At 38.0% G+C, this 21,649-nt stretch overlaps 2 protein-coding genes across 2 annotated transcripts in view; one reads left to right on the top strand and one right to left on the bottom strand.

Moving 5' to 3' along the window:
• Positions 1-250: 250 nt before the first annotated feature.
• LOC128665930 (uncharacterized) lies at positions 251-17,963 on the bottom strand. Its single transcript, XM_053720206.1, has 2 exons — positions 15,967-17,963; positions 251-453 (listed from the first exon to the last, which is right to left on the bottom strand). The coding sequence occupies exon 1, from the start codon at positions 17,767-17,769 to the stop codon at positions 16,564-16,566; it is 1,206 nt and encodes a 401-aa protein (XP_053576181.1). The 5' UTR covers positions 17,770-17,963; the 3' UTR covers positions 251-453; positions 15,967-16,563.
• A 175-nt stretch (positions 17,964-18,138) lies between these two features.
• The window catches only part of CD151 (CD151 molecule (Raph blood group)), a 113,281-nt gene continuing 109,770 nt past the window's right edge, over positions 18,139-21,649 (top strand). Inside the window, exon 1 of the mRNA XM_053720205.1 lies at positions 18,139-18,338. The gene's annotated coding sequence lies outside the window, so the exon portion shown is untranslated. The remainder of the gene's footprint in view (positions 18,339-21,649) is intronic.

Raw genomic sequence — 21,649 nt, 5'->3', positions numbered from 1 at the left:
AGCTCGAGTTGCGAGCTGAAACTGCGGGCGACGCCGGTTCCCTCGCTTGCGCCGCAAACTGCGATCTATATCGGATCGCGCCCCAGTAGTGCATTGCTGCTCCTTCAACATATGATACCAAGAGAATGAAACAAATTAGATAACATATTTAAATTAGAAAGTTGTTTAAAATGGTATTCTCTATCTGAATCATGTAAGAACATTTTTGGGTTTCATGTCCCTTTAAGAAAGAGAAATTATAAAAACAACATGTTCATCAATTATTTTATTTGCAAACACAAAGATTGCTTTGAGTCCATTTTTTCTTTTTTTTTTATGTTATGCTGTTGATGGATTCCCAGTTCAAAGCTGAAATTTTATTCTGGTTCCTTTTGAATATCTTATTTCTGCAGGTGAGAGTTTTAGTTCCCGGCTTCCAAATTAAAGTAAAACACAGTGCATCTTCCATAGGTTCTAATAAATAAATACAAACAAAAAATACACTTTAGATATGAACGTTTAACTGTAAGGAAAATGAAAGAACACGGATATGGAGAAAATAAAAGATTTATAAAAGTGGTTTGTGGAATTAAACATAATAGAAACTTAAAAAACAAAACACAAATATTAGCTAGAAGAAGGTGAATAATGGTATTAACGGCTAGACTGGATTCATTTTACTAGGAACAGGACACTTAAAGGGACAGTATACACTCATTTTCATATAACTGCATGTAATAGACACTACTATAAAGAATAAGATGCACAGATACTGATATAAAAATCCAGTATAAAACTGTTTAAAAACTTACTTAGAAGCTCTCAGTTTAGCTCTGTTAAAAAGGTAGCTGGAAAGCCCACTGCAAGTGGCAAATAAGACCCTCCCCCCCCTCCCCCTTCTTTTGCATATGAAAAGACTCTTTACACAAACAGGAGCAAGCTAGAGAAGGTAGCTGACGGTATTCACATAAAACTTTGGGGCTTGGTTAGGAGTCTGAAAATCAGAGCAAGTTATTTAAAAATAAGAAAAACTATACATTTATTTTAAAAAAAACAAAAAAAACTTTATGGGCTATATAAATAGATCTACAAAACATTTATGCAAAAAAAATGAGTGTATAATGTCCCTTTAAAGGGTCAGTTTACTAAAAAATGTCCCCCCTTTAATTTGTTCCCAATGATCCACTTTACCTGCTGGAGTGTATTAAATTGTTTACAAGTATTTCCATTACCCTTATATTGGCATTTGAAATAAGTGATTGAGCTGATTTAGCCTGTGGTAAACACAGCAAGTAAAGGAAATTACACTCCCAGTGGGTTATAGAAGAGATAAGGTAATACAATGTTTTTCATTTTCCATTGTTTTCTCCAAGTATTGGTGATTGGTTTACGGACAGATATAAGACAAAGAAGCATTTATATGTACACAATGTGATAAAGTAATGAGATCTGATTATACCTACAAGCTCAACCCATTTTATTAGGTTTTGGCTTCAAAACACAAAATCAGCTCATTCATATACACAAATAAGCAAATCTCATACATTTTATACTGCAGCTGGCAAAAAAATTATTGGAAACACATTAAGGGAAAAACAATTTATAGTATACTGTCCCTTTAAAGGTACAGTCTACACCAGAATTTTTATTGTTTAACAATATAGATAATCCCTTTATTACCCATTCCCCAGTTTTGCATAACCAACTCAGTTATATTAATATACTTTTTACCTCTGTGATTACCTTGTATCTAAGCCTCTGCAGACTGCTCCCTTATCTTAGTTCTTTTGACAGACTTGCATTTTTGCCAATCAGTGCTGACTCATAGGTAACTCCAGGGCGTGAGCACAATGTTATCTATATGGCACACATGAACTAACGCCCTTTAGTAGGGAAAAAGTATCAAATGCATTCAGATAAGAGGCAGCCTTCAAGGGCTAAGACATTAGGATATGAGCCTACCTAGGTTTAGCTTTTAACTAAGAATACCAAGAGAACAAAGCAAATTTGATGATAAAAGTACATTGGGAAGTTGTTTAATGACTCAGATAAGGCATGCAATTTTAAAGTTTATTTTTTACTAAACTGTCCCTTTAAAGGGATAGTAAATACCAAAGAGATTTTTATATAAAATTATGTGTAATTAAATAATTTTGCTATATATTTTCATTAATTATTTTGCCCCCTTTCATGTAAGTAAGTTCTAAAAATTGGGGACTTTCACCCGGTCTTAGGTATGTAAACTCAATGAACATTCTTGTTGTAATATTGTCCAATAACACATATGTCACAATACACCTGAAATTAACCTTGTTTATGTTGATTCATGATCTGTATAACTGAATATGGCAGTGACGTGCAGTGACGTCAGAGACTGGTGAGGCAGTGGCTAGGATATGCCTTCATTCTTTAGATATCCTTTGTTGAAGAAATAGCAATGCACATGGGTGAGCCAATCACATGAGGTATCTATGTTCAGCCACCAATCAGCAGCTACTGAGCATATTTAGATATGATTTTCAACAAAGGACATCAAAAGAATGAAGAAAATTAGATATTAGATGTAAATTGGAAAGTTATTTAAATTTGCATATGGGTTTCATGTCCCTTTAAATGGTGTCTTGGAAAACTGGTCAACTTAGTAAACATCTGATTTTAGTCTAAAAGGATTGTAACAGAAACTCTTGCCAGAATGCTTGCTCTGATTATGAGATCTAGAAATCCATGCCCATTAAAATATGTTTAAAACATAGTTTTTACTTTAAAGGGACATGCCACCCACATTTTTTCTTTTATGATTTATAAAGAGAATGCAATTTTAAACATCTTTCTAATTTACTTATATTATCTAATTTGTTGTATTCTCTTGATATTCTTTGATGAAAAGCATATCTAGATATGCTCACTAGCTGCTGATTGGTTGCTGCACATAGAAGCCTTGTGTGATTGGCTCACCATGTGCATTGCTTTTTCTTCAACTAAGGATATTTAAAAAATGAAGCAAAATAAATAATGGAAGTAAATTGTAATGCTGTTTAAATTTCTACTCTCTATCTGAATCATGAAAGAAAGATTTTGGGTTTAGTGGCCCTTTAATGCTGTAGATTATGATTATAGATTCTTTCATTACATAAGGGATGAGAGAGTCAGAGGGGGAGGAAGAGAGACAGAGAGGGACGTGATTGGAGGATGCCAGCATCGTCATTGCTGATGTAGGAAGAGGCTTGCGACTGGCTGGCGAAGTTCTGGAGCGGCTTTCAAGACGAAGAGGTAAGTATTTCTACAAATATGGTGCAATGTAAAGTTTCATCAATGAAAGTGCCCCTGTTTTTAATAATAGTTTTAAAAACCGGGCACTACTTGATGAAACTTTACATTCACTTTAAACAATGTTCCATTGCACTGTATTTCTTTGCACTTGTTACTTTATTTTATTTAAATTTTCTGTGTCCCCTCCCTACCCTTCCCCTTATTCCTTTTATTATTGTTCTTACCATATTTCCTTTTTTATACCTATGCAATCTCACTGTGTGAAAAGTTATACAATCCAATTGTACATTCTACTTAAAAAAAACTTTCAATAAAAAAAAAAAATAATAAAAAAAAAAATGTGGACTTTCTAATCCTTAGAGCTGGAAATGCACACTGCAGGTATATCGGCTACATTTCTTTTCTTAATTGGATTCAGCAGAAAACAACTGCAAAACAAAGCACTTTTTACTAACATAATGGCTGTGGCTAGACTTGTCATCTGCAGGCTCAAACCCCAATTAGCTCCATAAAATAAGGCATATATGGTGGTTAGAGTTTGGCTATTGAAAAATAACTGCAACAAACAAGATGTTAATTTATTTCAAAAATGTTTAGACTTGGCTGATATATTATTGTGTAGTCAACAGAAATGTATTGTAATTAGGTGTGTACTGACCCTTTAAACTTATTTCTCCTGACATAACCAGTCAAAGGTGTCTTGTAGTCCCAAGGAAACCAATGTCTGTATGGGAGATGTTGGGCTTTACACAAGTTTTAGAGAATGAAAAAGGGCGAAGGGCGCTTCCACAGCTGACAAGGAGTAAATATCAATGTTAAATAAATCCAAAACACTTCTGGCTATAAAGATAATTTCATATTTTATGTATAGAAAAAAATATATATTCAAATTTAAAAAACAGTTGCAGTATATCAACAATGTAATAGCAGCGTTTGTAGCAACAGTTTTAACAAACCGTAGCAATATCTCAACAACAATGTAATAGCAGCATTTATAGCAGCAATGTATCTGTATTAGTCTAAACAGCACAATTGTGTCAGTTTATACAGCACTAATTATGCAGCAAAAAATAAACCTTTCTCTAACATTGGTGTGTCCGGTCCACGGCGTCATCCTTACTTGTGGGAATATCTCTTCCCCAACAGGAAATGGCAAAGAGTCCCAGCAAAGCTGGCCATATAGTCCCTCCTAGGCTCCGCCCACCCCAGTCATTCTCTTTGCCGTTGCACAGGCAACATCTCCACGGAGATGGTTAAGAGTATGTGGTGTTTAGTTGTAGTTTTTTATTCTACTATCAAGAGTTTGTTATTTTAAAATAGTGGTGGTATGTACTATTTACTCTGAAACAGAAAAACATGAAGAGTTCTGTTTGTGAGAGGAAGATGATTTTAGCAGACAGTAACTAAAATTGTTTGCTGTTTCCACATAGGACTGTTGAGATGAAGTAACTTCAGTTGGGGGAAACAGTTAGCAGACTTTTCTGCTTAAGGTATGACTAGCCATATTTCTAACAAGACTGTGTAATGCTGGAAGGCTGTCTTTTCCCCTCATGGGGACCGGTAAGCCATTTTCTTAGTCTCAAGCAGAATAAAGGGCTTAATATGGGCTATAAAACTGGTAGACACTTTTATGGGCAAAATCGATTGCTTTATTTGGGCATTTTATACATGTTTATGCTGGTATTTCACACTTATAAACTTGGGGAACGTTTTTTAACGTCAGGCACTATGTTAGACACCTTTTCCAGTCAGGAAGGGCCTTCCCAGTTGTAGGCTGAGCCTCATTTTCGCGCCATTACTGCGCAGTTGTTTTTGAGAGCAAGACATGCAGATGCATGTGTGAGGACCTGAAGATAGTTGGAAAAGTTCCTAGAAGGCGTCATTTGGTATCGTATTCCCCTCTGGGCTTGGTAAAGTCGCAGCAAAGGTTGTAGCTGGGACTGTAGAGGGGTTAAAACTGTAACCGGCTCCGGTTTCGTTATTTTAAGGGTTAAAGCTCTGAAAATTGGTGTGCAATATTTTTAATGCTTTAAGACACTGTGGTGAAATTTTGAACAATTCCTTCATATTTTTTCACATATTCAGTAATAAAGTGTGCTCTGTTTAAAATTTAAAGAGACAGTAACGGTTTTGTTTTAAAACGGTTTTTGTGTTTTACTGACAAGTTTAAGCCTGTTTAACATGTCTGTGCCTTCAGATAAGCTATGTTCTATATGTATGAAAGTCAATGTGTCTCCCCCTTCTAAATTATGTGATAATTGTGCCAAAGCGTCCAAACAAAGTAAGGACAGTACTGTCACAGATAATGAAGTTGCCCAAGATGATTCATCAGATGAAGGGAGTAGACATGGTTCTACATCATCTCCTTCTGTGTCTACACCAGTTTTGCCCACGCAGGAGGCCCCTAGTACTTCTAGCGCGCCAATGCTTATTACCATGCAACAATTGACGGCTGTAATGGATAACTCCATAGCAAATTTTTTATCCAAAATGCCTGCATATCAGAGAAAGCGCGATTGCTCTGTTTTAAACACTGAAGAGCAGGAGGGCGCTGATGATAATTGTTCTGTCATACCCTCACACCAATCTGAAGGGGCCATGAGGGAGGTTTTGTCAGATGGGGAAATTTCAGATTCTGGAAAAATTTCCCAACAGGCTGAACCTGATGTTGTGACATTTAAATTTAAATTAGAACATCTCCGCGCACTGCTTAAGGAGGTGTTATCTACTCTGGATGATTGTGACAGCCTGGTCATTCCAGAAAAATTATGCAAGATGGACAAGTTCCTAGAGGTTCCGGTGCACCCCGACGCTTTTCCTATACCCAAGCGGGTGGCGGACATAGTGAATAAGGAATGGGAGAAGCCCGGCATACCTTTTGTTCCCCCTCCTATATTTAAGAAATTATTTCCTATGGTCGACCCCAGAAAGGACTTATGGCAGACAGTCCCTAAGGTCGAGGGGGCAGTTTCTACTCTAAACAAGCGCACTACTATTCCTATCGAGGATAATTGTGCTTTCAAAGATCCTATGGATAAAAAATTGGAGGGTTTGCTTAAAAAGATTTTTGTACAGCAAGGTTACCTTCTTCAACCCATTTCGTGCATTGTTCCTGTCACTACAGCAGCGTGGTTCTGGTTCGAGGAACTAGAAAAGTCGCTCAGTAGAGAGACTCCATATGAGGAGGTTATGGACAGAGTTCACGCACTTAAGTTGGCTAACTCTTTTATTTTAGATGCCGCTTTGCAAATAGCTAGATTAGCGGCGAAAAATTCAGGGTTTGCAATTGTGGCGCGCAGAGCGCTTTGGCTAAAGTCTTGGTCAGCGGATGTATCATCCAAGACAAAATTGCTTAATATACCCTTCAAGGGTAAAACTCTCTTTGGGCCAGAATTGAAAGAGATTATCTCAGACATCACTGGGGGAAAGGGCCACGTCCTCCCACAAGATAGGCCTTTCAAAGCCAAGAATAAGTCTAATTTTCGTTCCTTTCGTAATTTCAGGAATGGACCGGGCTCTAATTCTGCATCCTCTAAGCAAGAGGGTAATACCTCACAGACCAAACCAGCCTGGAAACCGATGCAAGGCTGGAACAAGGGTAAGCAGGCCAAGAAGCCTGCCGCTGCTAACAAAACAGCATGAAGGAGTAGCCCCCGATCCGGGGATCTAGTGGGGGGCAGTCTCTCTCTCTTTGCTCAGGCTTGGGCAAGAGATGTTCAGGATCCCTGGACGCTAGAAATAGTTTCTCAGGGTTATCTTCTGGAATTCAAGGAACTACCCCCAAGGGGAAGGTTCCACATGTCTCACTTATCCTCAAACCAAATAAAGAGACAGGCATTCTTACATTGTGTAGAAGACCTGTTAAAGATGGGAGTGATACACCCAGTTCCAACGGCGGAACAAGGAATGGGATTTTACTCAAATCTGTTTGTAGTTCCCAAAAAAGAGGGAACTTTCAGACCAATCCTGGATTTAAAGATCCTAAACAAATTTCTCAGAGTACCATCGTTCAAGATGGAAACCATTCGAACGATTCTACCCACAATCCAGGAAGGTCAATTTATGACTACCGTGGATCTAAAGGATGCGTATCTACATATCCCTATCCACAAAGAACATCATCAGTTCCTAAGGTTCGCCTTTCTGGACAAACATTACCAGTTTGTGGCCCTCCCATTCGGGTTAGCCACTGCTCCAAGGATTTTCACAAAGGTACTCGGATCCCTTCTAGCGGTTCTAAGACCAAGGGGCATTGCAGTAGTACCGTACTTGGACGACATTCTAATACAAGCGTCGTCTCTTTCAAAGGCAAAGGCTCACTCAGACATCGTTCTGGCCTTTCTCAGATCTCACGGATGGAAGGTGAACATAGAAAAAAGTTCCCTGTCTCCGTCGACAAGAGTTCCCTTCTTGGGAACAATAATAGATTCCTTAGAAATGAGGATTTTCTTGACAGAAGTCAGAAAGTCAAAACTTCTAAACACTTGTCAAGTTCTTCATTCTATTCCTCGTCCTTCCATAGCTCAGTGCATGGAAGTAGTAGGATTGATGGTTGCAGCAATGGACATAGTTCCTTTTGCGCGAATTCATCTAAGACCATTACAACTGTGCATGCTGAAACAGTGGAATGGGGACTATACAGACTTGTCTCCAGTGATTCAAGTAGATCAGAAGACCAGAGACTCACTCCGTTGGTGGCTAACCCAGGATCACCTGTCCCAGGGAATGAGCTTCCGCAGTCCAGAGTGGGTCATCGTCACGACCGACGCCAGCCTAGAGGGCTGGGGCGCGGTCTGGGAATCCCTGAAAGCTCAGGGACTGTGGTCTCGGGAAGAGTCTCTTCTCCCGATAAACATTCTGGAACTAAGAGCGATATTCAATGCTCTCAGGGCTTGGCCTCAGCTAGCAAAGGCCAGATTCATAAGATTCCAGACAACATGACGACTGTTGCGTATATCAATCATCAGGGGGGAACAAGGAGTTCCCTGGCGATGAAAGAAGTGACCAAAATAATACAATGGGCGGAGAATCACTCCTGCCACCTATCTGCGATCCACATTCCAGGTGTGGAAAACTGGGAAGCGGATTATTTGAGTCGTCAGACATTCCATCCGGGGGAGTGGGAACTCCACCCGGAGATCTTTGCCCAGTTGACGCAACTATGGGGCATTCCAGATATGGATCTGATGGCGTCTCGTCAGAACTTCAAGGTTCCTTGCTACGGGTCCAGATCCAGGGATCCCAAGGCGACTCTAGTGGATGCACTAGTAGCGCCTTGGATCTTCAACCTAGCTTATGTGTTTCCACCGTTTCCTCTCATTCCCAGGCTGGTAGCCAGGATCAAACAGGAGAGAGCCTCTGTGATCTTGATAGCTCCTGCGTGGCCACGCAGGACTTGGTATGCAGACCTGGTGAATATGTCATCGGTTCCACCATGGAAGCTACCTTTGAGACAGGACCTTCTTGTTCAGGGTCCATTCGAACATCCAAATCTGGTCTCCCTCCAGCTGACGGCTTGGAGATTGAACGCTTGATTCTATCAAAGCGTGGGTTCAGATTCTGTGATAGATACTCTGGTTCAAGCCAGAAAACCGGTAACTAGAAAGATTTACCATAAAATATGGAAAAGATATATCTGCTGGTGTGAATCCAAGGGATTCCCATGGAATAGGATAAAAATTCCTAGGATTCTTTCCTTTCTACAAGAAGGTTTGGATAAAGGATTATCTGTGAGTTCTCTAAAGGGACAGATTTCTGCTTTATCTGTCTTACTACACAAACGACTGGCAGTTGTGCCAGATGTTCAAGCATTTGTTCAGGCTTTGGTTAGGATCAAGCCTGTTTACAGACCTTTGACTCCTCCCTGGAGTTTAAATCTAGTTCTTTCAGTTCTTCAAGGGGTTCCGTTTGTACCTTTACATTCCATAGATATTAAGTTGTTATCTTGGAAAGTTTTGTTTTTGGTTGCTATTTCTTCTGCTAGAAGAGTTTCTGAGTTATCTGCTCTACAGTGTACTCCGCCCTATCTGGTGTTCCATTCAGATAAGGTTGTTTTGCGTACTAAGCCTGGTTTTCTACCAACGGTTGTTTCCAACAAAAATATTAATCAGGAGATAGTTGTACCTTCTTTGTGTCCGAATCCAGTTTCAAAGAAGGAACGTTTGCTACACAATTTAGATGTAGTCCGTGCTCTAAAATTCTACTTAGAAGCTACAAAAGAGTTCAGACAAACTTCTTCTCTGTTTGTCGTCTATTCTGGTAAAAGGAGAGGTCAAAAAGCAACTTCTACCTCTCTTTCCTTTTGGCTTAAAAGCATCATCCGATTGGCTTATGAGACTGCCGGACGGCAGCCTCCTGAAAGAATCACAGCTCACTCCACTAGGGCTGTAGCTTCCACATGGGCCTTCAAGAACGAGGCTTCTGTTGATCAGATATGTAAGGCAGCGACTTGGTCTTCACTGCACACTTTTGCCAAATTTTACAAATTTGATACTTTTGCTTCTTCGGAGGCTATTTTTGGGAGAAAGGTTTTGCAAGCCTTCCCTTCATCCGTGTCCTAAAGCTTTGGTATTGGTTCCCACAAGTAAGGATGATGCCGTGGACTGGACACACCAATGTTGGAGAAAACAGAATTTATGCTTACCTGATAAATTACTTTCTCCAACGGTGTGTCCGGTCCACGGCCCGCCCTGGTTTTTTAATCAGGTCTGATGAATTATTTTCTCTAACTACAGTCCCCACGACACCCTATGGTTTCTCCTATTTTTTCCTCCTGTCCGTCGGTCGAATGACTGGGGTGGGCGGAGCCTAGGAGGGACTATATAGCCAGCTTTGCTGGGACTCTTTGCCATTTCCTGTTGGGGAAGAGATATTCCCACAAGTAAGGATGACGCCGTGGACCGGACACACCGTTGGAGAAAGTAATTTATCAGGTAAGCATAAATTCTGTTTTTATGTTTACTAAAACATTCATATATTTCAAAAGGTATTAAGCAAAGAGAAACAATATGTTTAAAAAACAGGGACGTCTCCCTTTAGATTTGCTAGCGTTAAAAAATATACCACCTTAATAAAAAATATATACCACCTTAATAAAAAATATATACCACCTTAATAAAAAATATATACCACCTTAATAAAAACGGTTTTACCACCTTAAATTCAAAAGAGCCTTAATACTCATAGGTATTTGTATTTTTAAGTCTTTTTTAGACAAAACGTGTGTTTGCCTTGATAAGTCTTTTATGGACTTTAGGATATCAGTTTCCAAAAACGTTGCTGTTCAGTCCCTAATGTCACTATGTGACTATCTCAGCAGCTTTGCATGTAAATAACAAAGCCTCTTGGCCAGCAAATGAAATACACAGACTGGTTAAACTTTACCTCACCAGCAGCAGGATCACGGTCCTTCCTTGGAAGGAGAAGGAGCACGCAAACTTTTAAAGCGTTTTCCACTCCACAACTCTCAGCGTTTTCCCTTCTCTGCTGTTTGGTTCAAATCCCCTGCTAGCATGATTGTGTGATGCAGTCAGTCAGCTGAATTATGGCTGTAGTCTGATTGGTGCAAAAACGGTCTCCCAGTTTAAGGCTTTTTTTGTGATATCGTTTGTCACAAAGTTCAAAAGTTAGCTCAGGTATAGTTTCAAGTGGCACCCCACAGCTATTTGACGTGTTTCGCCCAATGTATAGGGCTTTATTAAGAATCTTTGATCATTGAGCCAACTTTTAAACTTTGTGACAAACGATATCAGAAAAAAAGCCTTAAACTGGGAGACTGTTTTTGCACCAATCAGACTACAGCCATAATTCAGCTGACTGACTGCATCACACAATCATGCTAGCAGGGGATTTGAACCAAACAGCAGAGAAGTGAAGCAGCAAAAAAGTGAAAACGCTGAGAGTTGTGGAGTGGAAAACGCTTTAAAAGTTTGCGTGCTCCTTATCCTTCCAAGGAGGGACCGTGATCCTGCTGCTGGTGAGGTAACGTTTAACCAGTCTGTGTATTTTATTTGCTGGCCAAGAGGCTTTGTTATTTACATGCAAAGCTGCTGAGATAGTCACATAGTGACATTAGGGACTGAACAGCAATGTTTTTGGAAACTGATATCCTAAAGTCCATAAAAGACTTATCAAGGCAAACACACATTTATATCGTTTTGTCTAAAAAAAGACTTAAAAATACAAATACCGATGAGTATTAAGGCTCTTTTGAATTTAAGGTGGTAAAACCGTTTTTATTAAGGTGGTATATATTTTTTATTAAGGTGGTATATATTTTTTATTAAGGTGGTATATATTTTTTATTAAGGTGGTATATTTTTTTTATTAAGGTGGTATATATTTTTTATTAAGGTGGTATATATTTTTTATTAAGGTGGTATATATTTTTTATTAAAGTGGTAAAACCGTTTTTAATAAGGTGGTATATTTTTTAACGCTAGCAAATCTAAAGGGAGACGTCCCTGTTTTTTTAAACATATTGTTTCTCTTTGCTTAATACCTTTTGAAATATATGAATGTTTTAGTAAACATAAAAGGTTTATTTTTTGCTGCATAATTAGTGCTGTATAAACTGACACAATTGTGCTGTTTAGACTAATACAGATACATTGCTGCTATAAATGCTGCTATTACATTGTTGTTGAGATATTGCTACGGTTTGTTAAATTTGAATATATATGTTTTTCTATACATAGAATATGAAATTATCTTTATAGCCAGAAGTGTTTTGGATTTATTTAAAATTGTTTAGAAAAAGATTGATATTTACTCCTTGTCAGCTGTGGAAGCGCCGTTTTCATTCTCTAAAACTTGTGTGAAATTTGTATGTTAAGCTTGTTGGAAAAGTGGCTAGGATACCTTCTACTCCTTCTTTAATTCCTTAATTGCCAGATCATGGGCGTTATCCCCTTACAATTTACATGCACAGGAAATGTCCTTAAAGGGACAGGAAACACCAGAATTTTTGTTGTTTAAAAAGGTAGATAATCCCTTTATTACTAATTCCCCAATTTTGCATAACCAACACAGTTATATAAATACACTTTTTACCTCTGTCATTACCTTGTATCTATGGCTCTGTAAACTGCCCCCTTATTTCAGTTCTTTTGACAGACTTGCATTTTTAGCCAATCAGTGCTGGCTCCTAGGAGCTTCACGGGCCTGAGCTCAATGTTATCTATATGAAACACATGAACTAACGCCATCTAGTGGTGAAAATGCTTTCAGATTAGAGGTGGCCTTCAAGGTCTAAGAAATTAGCATATATACCTCCTAGATTTAGCTTTCAACTAAGAATACCAAAAGAACAAAGCAAAATTGGTAATAAAAGTAAATTGGAAAGTTGTTTAAAATTACACGCCCTATTTAAATCATGAAAGTTGTTTTTTTTTTACTTGACTGTCCCTTTAATGGTATTAAAAATCCATTTCTTGTGTCCACAGAAAAAAAGAAAGAAAAAAGTGTGAGCAAAGAGAAAACTTTTCCCCGAGAGAGAAAATGTCCCTTTTAAATAAAATAACTGGGAACAAATTAAAAAGGAGGGGAATTTACAGTATATTGTCCCTTTAAAGAAAGGGCTTAAAGGAATACTGAACCCACATTTTTTTCTTTCGTGATTCAGAAAGAACATGCAATTTTAAGCAACTTTGTAATTTACTCCTATTATCAAATTTACTTCGTTCTCTTTCTATCTTTATTTGAAAAATAATGCATCTAAGCTTTTTTTGGTTCAGACCCTGGACAGCACTTTTTTATTGGTAGGTGAATTTATCCACCAATGAGCAAGAACAACCCAGGTTGTTCACCAAAAATGGGCCGGCATCTAAACTTACATTCTTGCCATCCAAAGTCACTATCTCCAGAATGGAAGCTTAGACCCTAGGTCTTATGTATGGTGTCAGTAATTTTGTGCTTGGAAAAAAATTATTTCACTCAGAGAAATGAAAATAAAACAATATTAATTACATTTACAGTATACTGATTTAGGCCAGCGCTTGCCATATCCTGGGAATCAGACAGCAACAGAAATGTCATTTCTGGATCCTACAGTTTTGTATTATTTTACCTTTATCAATTTACAAACAACAATGCTTGGCTCGTAAGAATTAAAGGGACATAAAACCCAAAATTATACTTTCATGATTCAGATAGAACATACAATTAGAAACAAATGTCAAATTTACTTCAATTATCAAGTCATCTTTGTTTTCTTGTTATCCTTTGTTGAAAAGCAGGAAGGTAAATTCAGAAGTGTGCACGTGTCTGCAGCACTATATAGCAGCAGTTTTGCAACAATGTTATGCATTAGCAAGAACACTAGATGGCAGCACTATTTCCTGTCATATAGTGCTGCAGACATGTGCACGTTACCTATCTAGATATCTCTTCAACAAAGAATAACATGGGAACGAAGCAAATTTGATAACAGAAGCAAATTGTAATCTTTAAAATAGTATGCTCTGTCTAAATCACAATTTTAGATTTTTTTTTATTCTGTGTCGCTAAATATACCCTCCCTAATGAAACCCATGCTGTGCGTTTTGACATTTTTGTTTATTTTGGTGCAGTTTAAGAACTTTAACCCCTTCCCACCTTGCCGTCCTAACAGAGCTAAAGCCGTTTGGCTGTACTGAAGCCATAGCCACTAAATGGGTCTGTAGGGCATGCCTAACGTCATAGGCACTCCCACCTGATCCGATCTTATCATTGAAATCACGTGATTGCATGGACGATCACGTGATTTCAATTTTTACTTATTTGTTTATATCGGAAATTTGTTCTGATGTAGACAAGTAAGTCCTGGCACAAAAGGGTTAAACAAAAATGCCTCACATAGTTGTTATCTAATCACAATTCTCTCGATTGAGCTATTTACCTTAATATAGAGCTTTGTAACTACAAGGTGTTTCTTGTAGGGTTGTCAGGTGTCCAGTATTCAACCAGACAGTCCGATATTATACTAAACTGACCAGTAAAATGTTCACAAACATACTGGACACTTAAATGTCTAGTTTATTAAAGTCCCTGAGTGTTAACTAAATATAAAGGCTACTATGCCTAAATGCATTACAAATATGTAGCAGAAAGATGGGACAGCCAAGAGGTCAAATAACATCTGTTTACATGATACTGGCAGCCAAGGTGTAAAATTACTGCTCAGTTGTGAAAGATATGCATCATGAGATCAAGAGTGGGGCTGAGGTAAAGCTTTTAGGGGGCTTCCCCCCCCCATTCCTACCATTGTGCCCAGTATTTTTGTGGATGTCAGCTGGCAACTCTAGTTTCTTGTGCTTTTAAGTTATGAAAATAATTTTCAACTCCTTTTTTTTTTTTAATAAAGCAGCATTATATGTGCTTACTATTGAATTAAATGTTTGATTGGTCACAATTACCCCTAAAATACTTGATTAAAGCAATTCAATTCTATCTACGACTAAGCTCTATGCTAATGAATTGAGTCCGACCAATGTGGAATCGTAACACGTGACAGAATTTTTTTAGATGTTTTGAAATGTGTTATGGGTAATTCAATTATGTGTCATATATATCCCTTTAAAGGGACAGTATACTATAACATTGTTTTTCCCTTAAAGGGACACTGTACTCAAAAAAATTTCTTTTGTGGTTCACATAGAGCACGCATTTTTAAGCAACTTTCTAATTTACTCCTATTATCAAATTTTCTTCATTCTCTTGGTATGTGTATTTGAAAAGCAAGAATGTAAGTTTAGATGCCGGCCCATTTTTGGTGAACAACCTGGGTTGTCCTTGCTGATTGGTCAGCACCAATAAACAAGTGCTGTCCATGGTACTGAAGCAAAAATTTGCTGGCTCCTTAGCTGAGATGCCTTCTTTTTCAAATAAAGATAGCAAGAGAACAAATTAAAATTGATAATAGAAGTAAATTAGAAAGTTGCTTAAAATTGCATGCTCTATCTGAATCATTACAGAAAAAATTTGGGTTCAGTGTCCATTTAATGTGTTTCCAATTACTTTTTTTTTTACCAGCTGCAGAGTATAAAATGTATGAGATTTGCTTTTTAATGCTTATTTGTGTATATGAATTAGCTGATGTTGTGTTTTGTAGCCACAACCTAATAAAATGGGGTGAGCTTGTAGGTATAATCAGATCTCATTACTTTATCACATTGTGTACATATACATGCTTCTTTAGCTTATATCTGTCCGTAAAACAATCACCAATACTTGGTGAAAACAATGGAAAATTAACATTTTATTACCTTATCTCTTCTATAACCCACTGGTAGTGTAATTTCTTCTACTGGCTGTGTTAACACAGCTTGGCCTCAAGGCTAAAAACTTTTATTATAGTCTAAATAAACTGTTTCAAATGCCAATATAAGGGTAATGGAAATACTTGTAAACAATTTAATAAACTCCAGTAGGTAAAGTGGGTCATTGGGAACAAATTAAAGGGGAGAAAATCTTTGAGTAAACTGTCCCTTTAATCTCCTGCAATGTTTGCCAAGCCTCCCAATTACTGGCTGTGTTCTGTTGATAACAGACTCACCAATGTGGGTCAAGGGATATTCACGTTGAAATAAAATGCTCCAACAAAATAGGTCCCTTTTAACCCTTCAAGGACACAGCTTTCAGTTTACTCAATTGTTTTATGACGGAAAAATTCCATCATATGTCCTTAAGAGGTTAAAGGTCTAGATTGTGTATATACAAGTTAAAGATTCTTCTGCTTACCATGTTTGGTGGTCCAATTTCCTCCAGAGTCAGGTTTACCAATCAGGGAGCATAATATTTATCCTTTACTTTTTTTTTTCTTTTTGGATGCATAAAAAAGATGGCCAGGGTATAAGCTGGGAGGAATTGCAGGTATAAAATTGTTTAAATAAACTGGGAGAGCGAGAGAGAAAAATTCTACTAAAAATATCATGATTTCATAAGCAAAAAACAATCCAAAAACCTCCCAGAAATGACAAATGAATACATTTGAAAACAGCAAGTCTAAATAATTGGAAAAAAAAAAAAAAAGTGATAACGTGCAAAACAGAATACATTATGTGGCAATTAATATTAGCAAAGACATGTAAAAACCATTGTCAGTCAGGAAATCCGAAAAGTACTGAGAGGAAGAACAAAAACATATGAAAGACAATGCAAAGGAAATAGTTACAATGTTATATCAATTCACCTGCATTAATTAACTAATACAAATGTATAAAAACAAAAGATTGTCAAACAATGGAATCACAAAGCCTACCCTAATAAAGAGAAAGTAGAAAAGAGGGAAAGGCCTTCCATTTTGGAAAAACTGGAAATAAAAACTGCAGCTGGAGGTTAAAAATACATTTCCATGGCCACCTCTCTTTCTAAGTTACGAAACCGGACAGGGTGGGCCATACGTAAATGCATTTCCACAAGGTGTGCTCGCAAGTTCTCATCCCGCTCACCTCTGCTCAACAATTGCCAACACAATCCACAATAAGTCGCAACACATGAAAACATGGCTTCACGCATTGCCCGCTCATGGACGGTAAGCTCTGATGGCCTATGAATCCTACTTTCACGAGCTCTCTCTCCGTGGTTGTATGGTCTATGTAAGGGAACTGGTTGGGGTGGTGGTAGAGGTAGTGATTGTGGGTGAGAAACAAGGTTTGGTAAAGGAGCAGGCTGAGTCTCTCCAGCTCTCTGGCAAGGCCTAGAGATATTCCATGCCTCTGAGAGTACCCTCCTTTGTTTGGGTTGGTTGGAATAGTTAGTTGCAATGTTACTTGGCCTAGGAGTAGGTTCAGGAGAAGCAGAGGAGTCTGAAGCCTGTCTCCCATAACTCTCCTGGATATAATCTGGATGTTTCCTGCGCATGTGTGCCCACAGGGCACTAGTTCCGAGATGGCTTGTAGCCTTGCCTCTTCGCACAATAGCATTACACATTTTACAAATAACAATCTCGGAGTCTCGCACATTTCCATTCTGTGGGAGGGCAAAAAATTCCCACACAACTGATGTGGTTTCTCCTGACCTTCGCCTACCACCTCCATGCCGAGCATCAGAGACAGGTGCTACATCACCAGCCTGGAAACCATAGTCACCCCACTGTCCTTCAGAGACATAACCAGAAATGTAAGGAACATCATCATCTTCCTCTTCCTTTACTTCCATATCAGGCTCAACAAGAACAGAATCATCTGTTTTCTCAACCAGAGCACCTTCACAGACCTGCCATGAGTAAAAACTAACTGGATGAGGGTTACTCAAACCTGCATCTTCATCTAGAAACTCCTCCTTTACATCCTGTGCAGACATTGAAGGATACATCTCATCAAAGCTCCATTCAGACCCATTGTGTTCATCTAATTGTGGTTGTCCATCCTCATCAATATCATCATCATCATCTACTTGCACCACTGAGGGCTCAACCGTGCTCTCCTTACTTAAATCATGACTTATAGCTGCATCTTGAGGAATCCTACTTGATCTGCTATTTGACCCCCCAAGGGAACCAAAGCTCTTTTTTAACCTCAATTTACCACCACTCTTAGACATTTATATAATTTGAGAGGAAGGAGAGTAAAATAATAAAAAATATATTGAATTTAAGATTCTTCTAGACTTCAAAAGTAAAATCTCTTAATGAGGTCCTGTATGGATAATTAGGAAATTGTTTAAATATTATTCGACAATAGCTTAAACGTTTTTTTTGTCTTCTTGATGAAACCCTCGTACAGACTCCCTACTTATATTGCGTCCAGCTTCTTCCTGCAGCCACTGCAGCAGAATCATATCCGGGTTTGGAATAATAAAGTGGCTTCCTGTTTATACGAATCGATTCGCGGAACTGCAGCAACAGTGTTTCGCGAATTGATGCACTTTGTACATCAGCCGCTAGATGACGCTGTTCGATCTTCTCCGTTCTCACGGTTTGGGCACTGGGCAGGTTTCATGAGTTAAAGGGCTGGCTCATGCGAGGTGTGGCTTTGTCACTACTGGGGTTTGTCCTGCCGAGCAGTCCGTGATAAAATCTGGGCACCTTTGGGTACAATTCTGTCGTGGATTTAAATCAGTAACCTCGGAGGAGGATTTTACTAACGTATATCCTATCTCACAGTCAACAGGTAAGAAAGAGACAAAGGGGTTCGGGCTAGGGAGTGTTTGTCCTTTGTGCTGCGGTAGGAAGTGTCTGTAGTGTGTTAAGGGAACACGTTTGCGGCACCGTGCATGTATGTATAGCATACGGTAGTATGACACGTAATTTCCCACAGTTTATAAAGGGGGGGGCGAGTGATCACAGACTGGTCAGTGGCGTATTAATATTATCAGAGCTTTAAACTTACTCTTCGGCATTATATAGTGCAGTGTGACTGTATATAGAGGCAGTGTATGTATATATATACAGTAGTATGACCGCTTATATAGATGCTTTGTACAATTTATACAGTGTAGTATCACCGTGCAGAACACATCTTTATACAGTGCTGCATGTCTGTATAGTGATACTGCATATTGTACAGTGTAGCATGACTGTTATTAGGGGTGTGCATGTGTAGTAGATACTCTGCATCACTATACAGTGTCAGTATAATATGACCATGATCAGGGGATAAGGTGTTAGACTATATAATATAGTCTAGATTCTCTTTTTCATTATACAGTGCAATATGATCATCAGGGATGTAGCCCTATAGAGATATTCTGTACCATAGTGTAATACTACAAGGGTGTGACTGTATAGAGCTATTCTTTATCATTACAATGCAAACAAGTGTGTGTGTGTATGCAGTAATATGACACTTTACATACTGAAGTGTGCACAGTATAAAAACTGGGAAAGTGTACCTTACATGCTGTATAGTCATCCTTAGGATTGATATACTGCTCAGATATAACTCAATTTGCTTACTGTTAGATTTTCAAGTGAGTATGGAGAGAGTATCATTATTACAGTGTGTCTAATGTTTATTATTGAATGTATAAAGTGATACTAAGCATCATTCTGCAGTGAATGACTTGTAGGATAAAGATTTTCTGTACATAACATTTTTTAACATTGATCTGTGAACACATTTTGGGTTTTTTTCTCCACAAATTCTATTAATAAAATAAACATCTTTTTTTGTTCTCTACAAACAAATGTCAAATTAACAATTGCTATAGCCTATATATTCACAGAACCATAAATTATTTTTAGTTAGAAGTGAGGCAGAACTATGTGCATATTAAATGTAAAGGGGTACAGTAGTTTTTAGGCATTGTGAAATATGGGGCCAGATAAAAATAACTGGGGTTCACATATTGGCTCTTTAGGCCTTAGATTGGGCAAGTTTACTCTTATTGCTATTGACACTGCAACATGTGATGGTGAGGACATGTAACTCAATTTGACAAATTCCACAGAATAACCACTCCCAATATAAATTATTAATTGGTATGTAGTATGCTAAAAATACGACAGCATTTTTTGCAGAAAAAATGATTTTATTTTTATTTTTTAAAACAATGTATTTAACCACCTTTGTATTATTTCACGCCATAACAGTAATGTCAGGGAATTCATACATATAGTGCAATACTGTATGAAGAAGCTAATCAGGCTGTAGGGGATATAGGGTTAAGTTAAAGGGATGTGTGTAAAAATGTTTTTGTTTTAGTGATAACTTTTACCACGCACACAGCTCACTTCCGATGCGGAGTACACATGCACTTGCCTAGTGCAGGTGATGATTTGCAATGTTTATATTGCTAAAAATACTTCTAGTCAAATTTCAGTGAAAGAAAAAACAATTTCATCACACAATTAAAACCTTTTTGTAACAGCTCTTTATTGGGTATACTTAAATGTATTCCCAGCAAATCATTTTGCCAGCTTCCCAGTAAACCATTTTACCTGCTGGAGAATATTAAACTTTGCACAAACAGACCCTTTACATTTATTTTGTCATTTGTAATAGCTGCAAGCTAACCTTGCAACATGACACACAGTGATTGTTTGATTAATACAGGAGCTCATTTATATATGTCCTAAATTGGCTACAGAGGAGGAGATAAGATAAACACTCAATTGGCTTTTGTATGAGTATGTCCATAGTCTGTAAAGCTACAAATTTTGATAAAACTACAGTTTTAAATGTATTTTGTTCACAGGTTTTTGCAGTTCACTGATATCTGCTATGTATGCATAAACATACATTAATGTAACATTAACATTGTGTGTAAATAGCCTACAGATAATTTTGTTTGGGTGAGTTTAAAACCTCCTGGGGCATGGTAATGCCTGATAGGAACAATACAAGGGCATGCTGTAGGTTTCTGTGGTTATAAGGAATCCTAGGAATGTCCCTGTCACTTGAATTTGTTCCCTGTGGGTGCACAAATGCTTGTGAGCAACTGAAGAGAAATTCCATACCCCCAGGTAAGAGAAACCTGACACCGCTCTATAACAATGTCATTTAGTCACATGGCCAGTTTTCCTGAATCCCACGCTTTGCAGTTACCGACTGTTGTCTGTTATAGAACAGGGCCTAGTGTAAATCAAAGCAACAGTATCTCTGGAAGGGAAGCACCATATATGATTTCATAATGTCATTTTACTGATCCCTGGTTTCATCTAGAGAACAGACTTCAGATAATGTGTCACACTTGTCACACTAACTGTTGGAGGTTCAGCTAGTATTACACTCACATGTAAGGAATGGTGTAGTATCTCAGAGACGGCTGTATGTTCAAGGGCAAAGTCTGCTGTGACTGACAAAGTCTCTGGGTGGGGACAGTGTCTGGCCAGGAACTTTATAGGAAACTGAAGGTGGCACCAACAATTTAAAAGCAAACAGAAAATGCTGTAATGTGCTAGAGTATGTTATTATGGCACTATTGCTTGTATATAACTATGTGTTTAACCCCAAGTCAGCCTCACAGCGGCAATACACATCTGTAAACTCAAGAAGCATATGTGTGTAGCTACTATACACCAGCTAGCTCCCAGTATTACATTGCGGCTTCTCAGCCTAAGTAAAGGATACACAAAGGATAAAATACATTTGGTAATAGAAAAGACTCTTAAAATGACATGCTCTACCTGAATCATGAACGTTTCATGTGACATATACCTTAAAATGGCCATTATTGTAACGCATTCAACTTTCATTATAAAAAAAAAAAAAATCCAGTTTACTTCTATTATGAAATGTATTTAGTTCTGTTGCTATCCTTTGTTGAATAGCATACCTAAGTAGGAGCATGCATGGGCTTTACATTACTATACATTGCTGCAAACACTGCAGCCCTACTTTGCTTAATGGGACAGTTTACTCAAAAATGTTCTCCTATTTAATTTGTTCCCAATGATCCACTTTACCTGCCATTACCCTTATATTGGCATTTGAAATAGTTGATTTAGCCTGTGGTATCACCACCTATTCTGAAAGTTTTT

The sequence above is a fragment of the Bombina bombina genome, chromosome 7 (genome assembly GCF_027579735.1).
Source record: "Bombina bombina isolate aBomBom1 chromosome 7, aBomBom1.pri, whole genome shotgun sequence".
NCBI lineage: Eukaryota > Metazoa > Chordata > Amphibia > Anura > Bombinatoridae > Bombina > Bombina bombina.
This window is presented reverse-complemented; position numbering and strand designations above follow the sequence as displayed.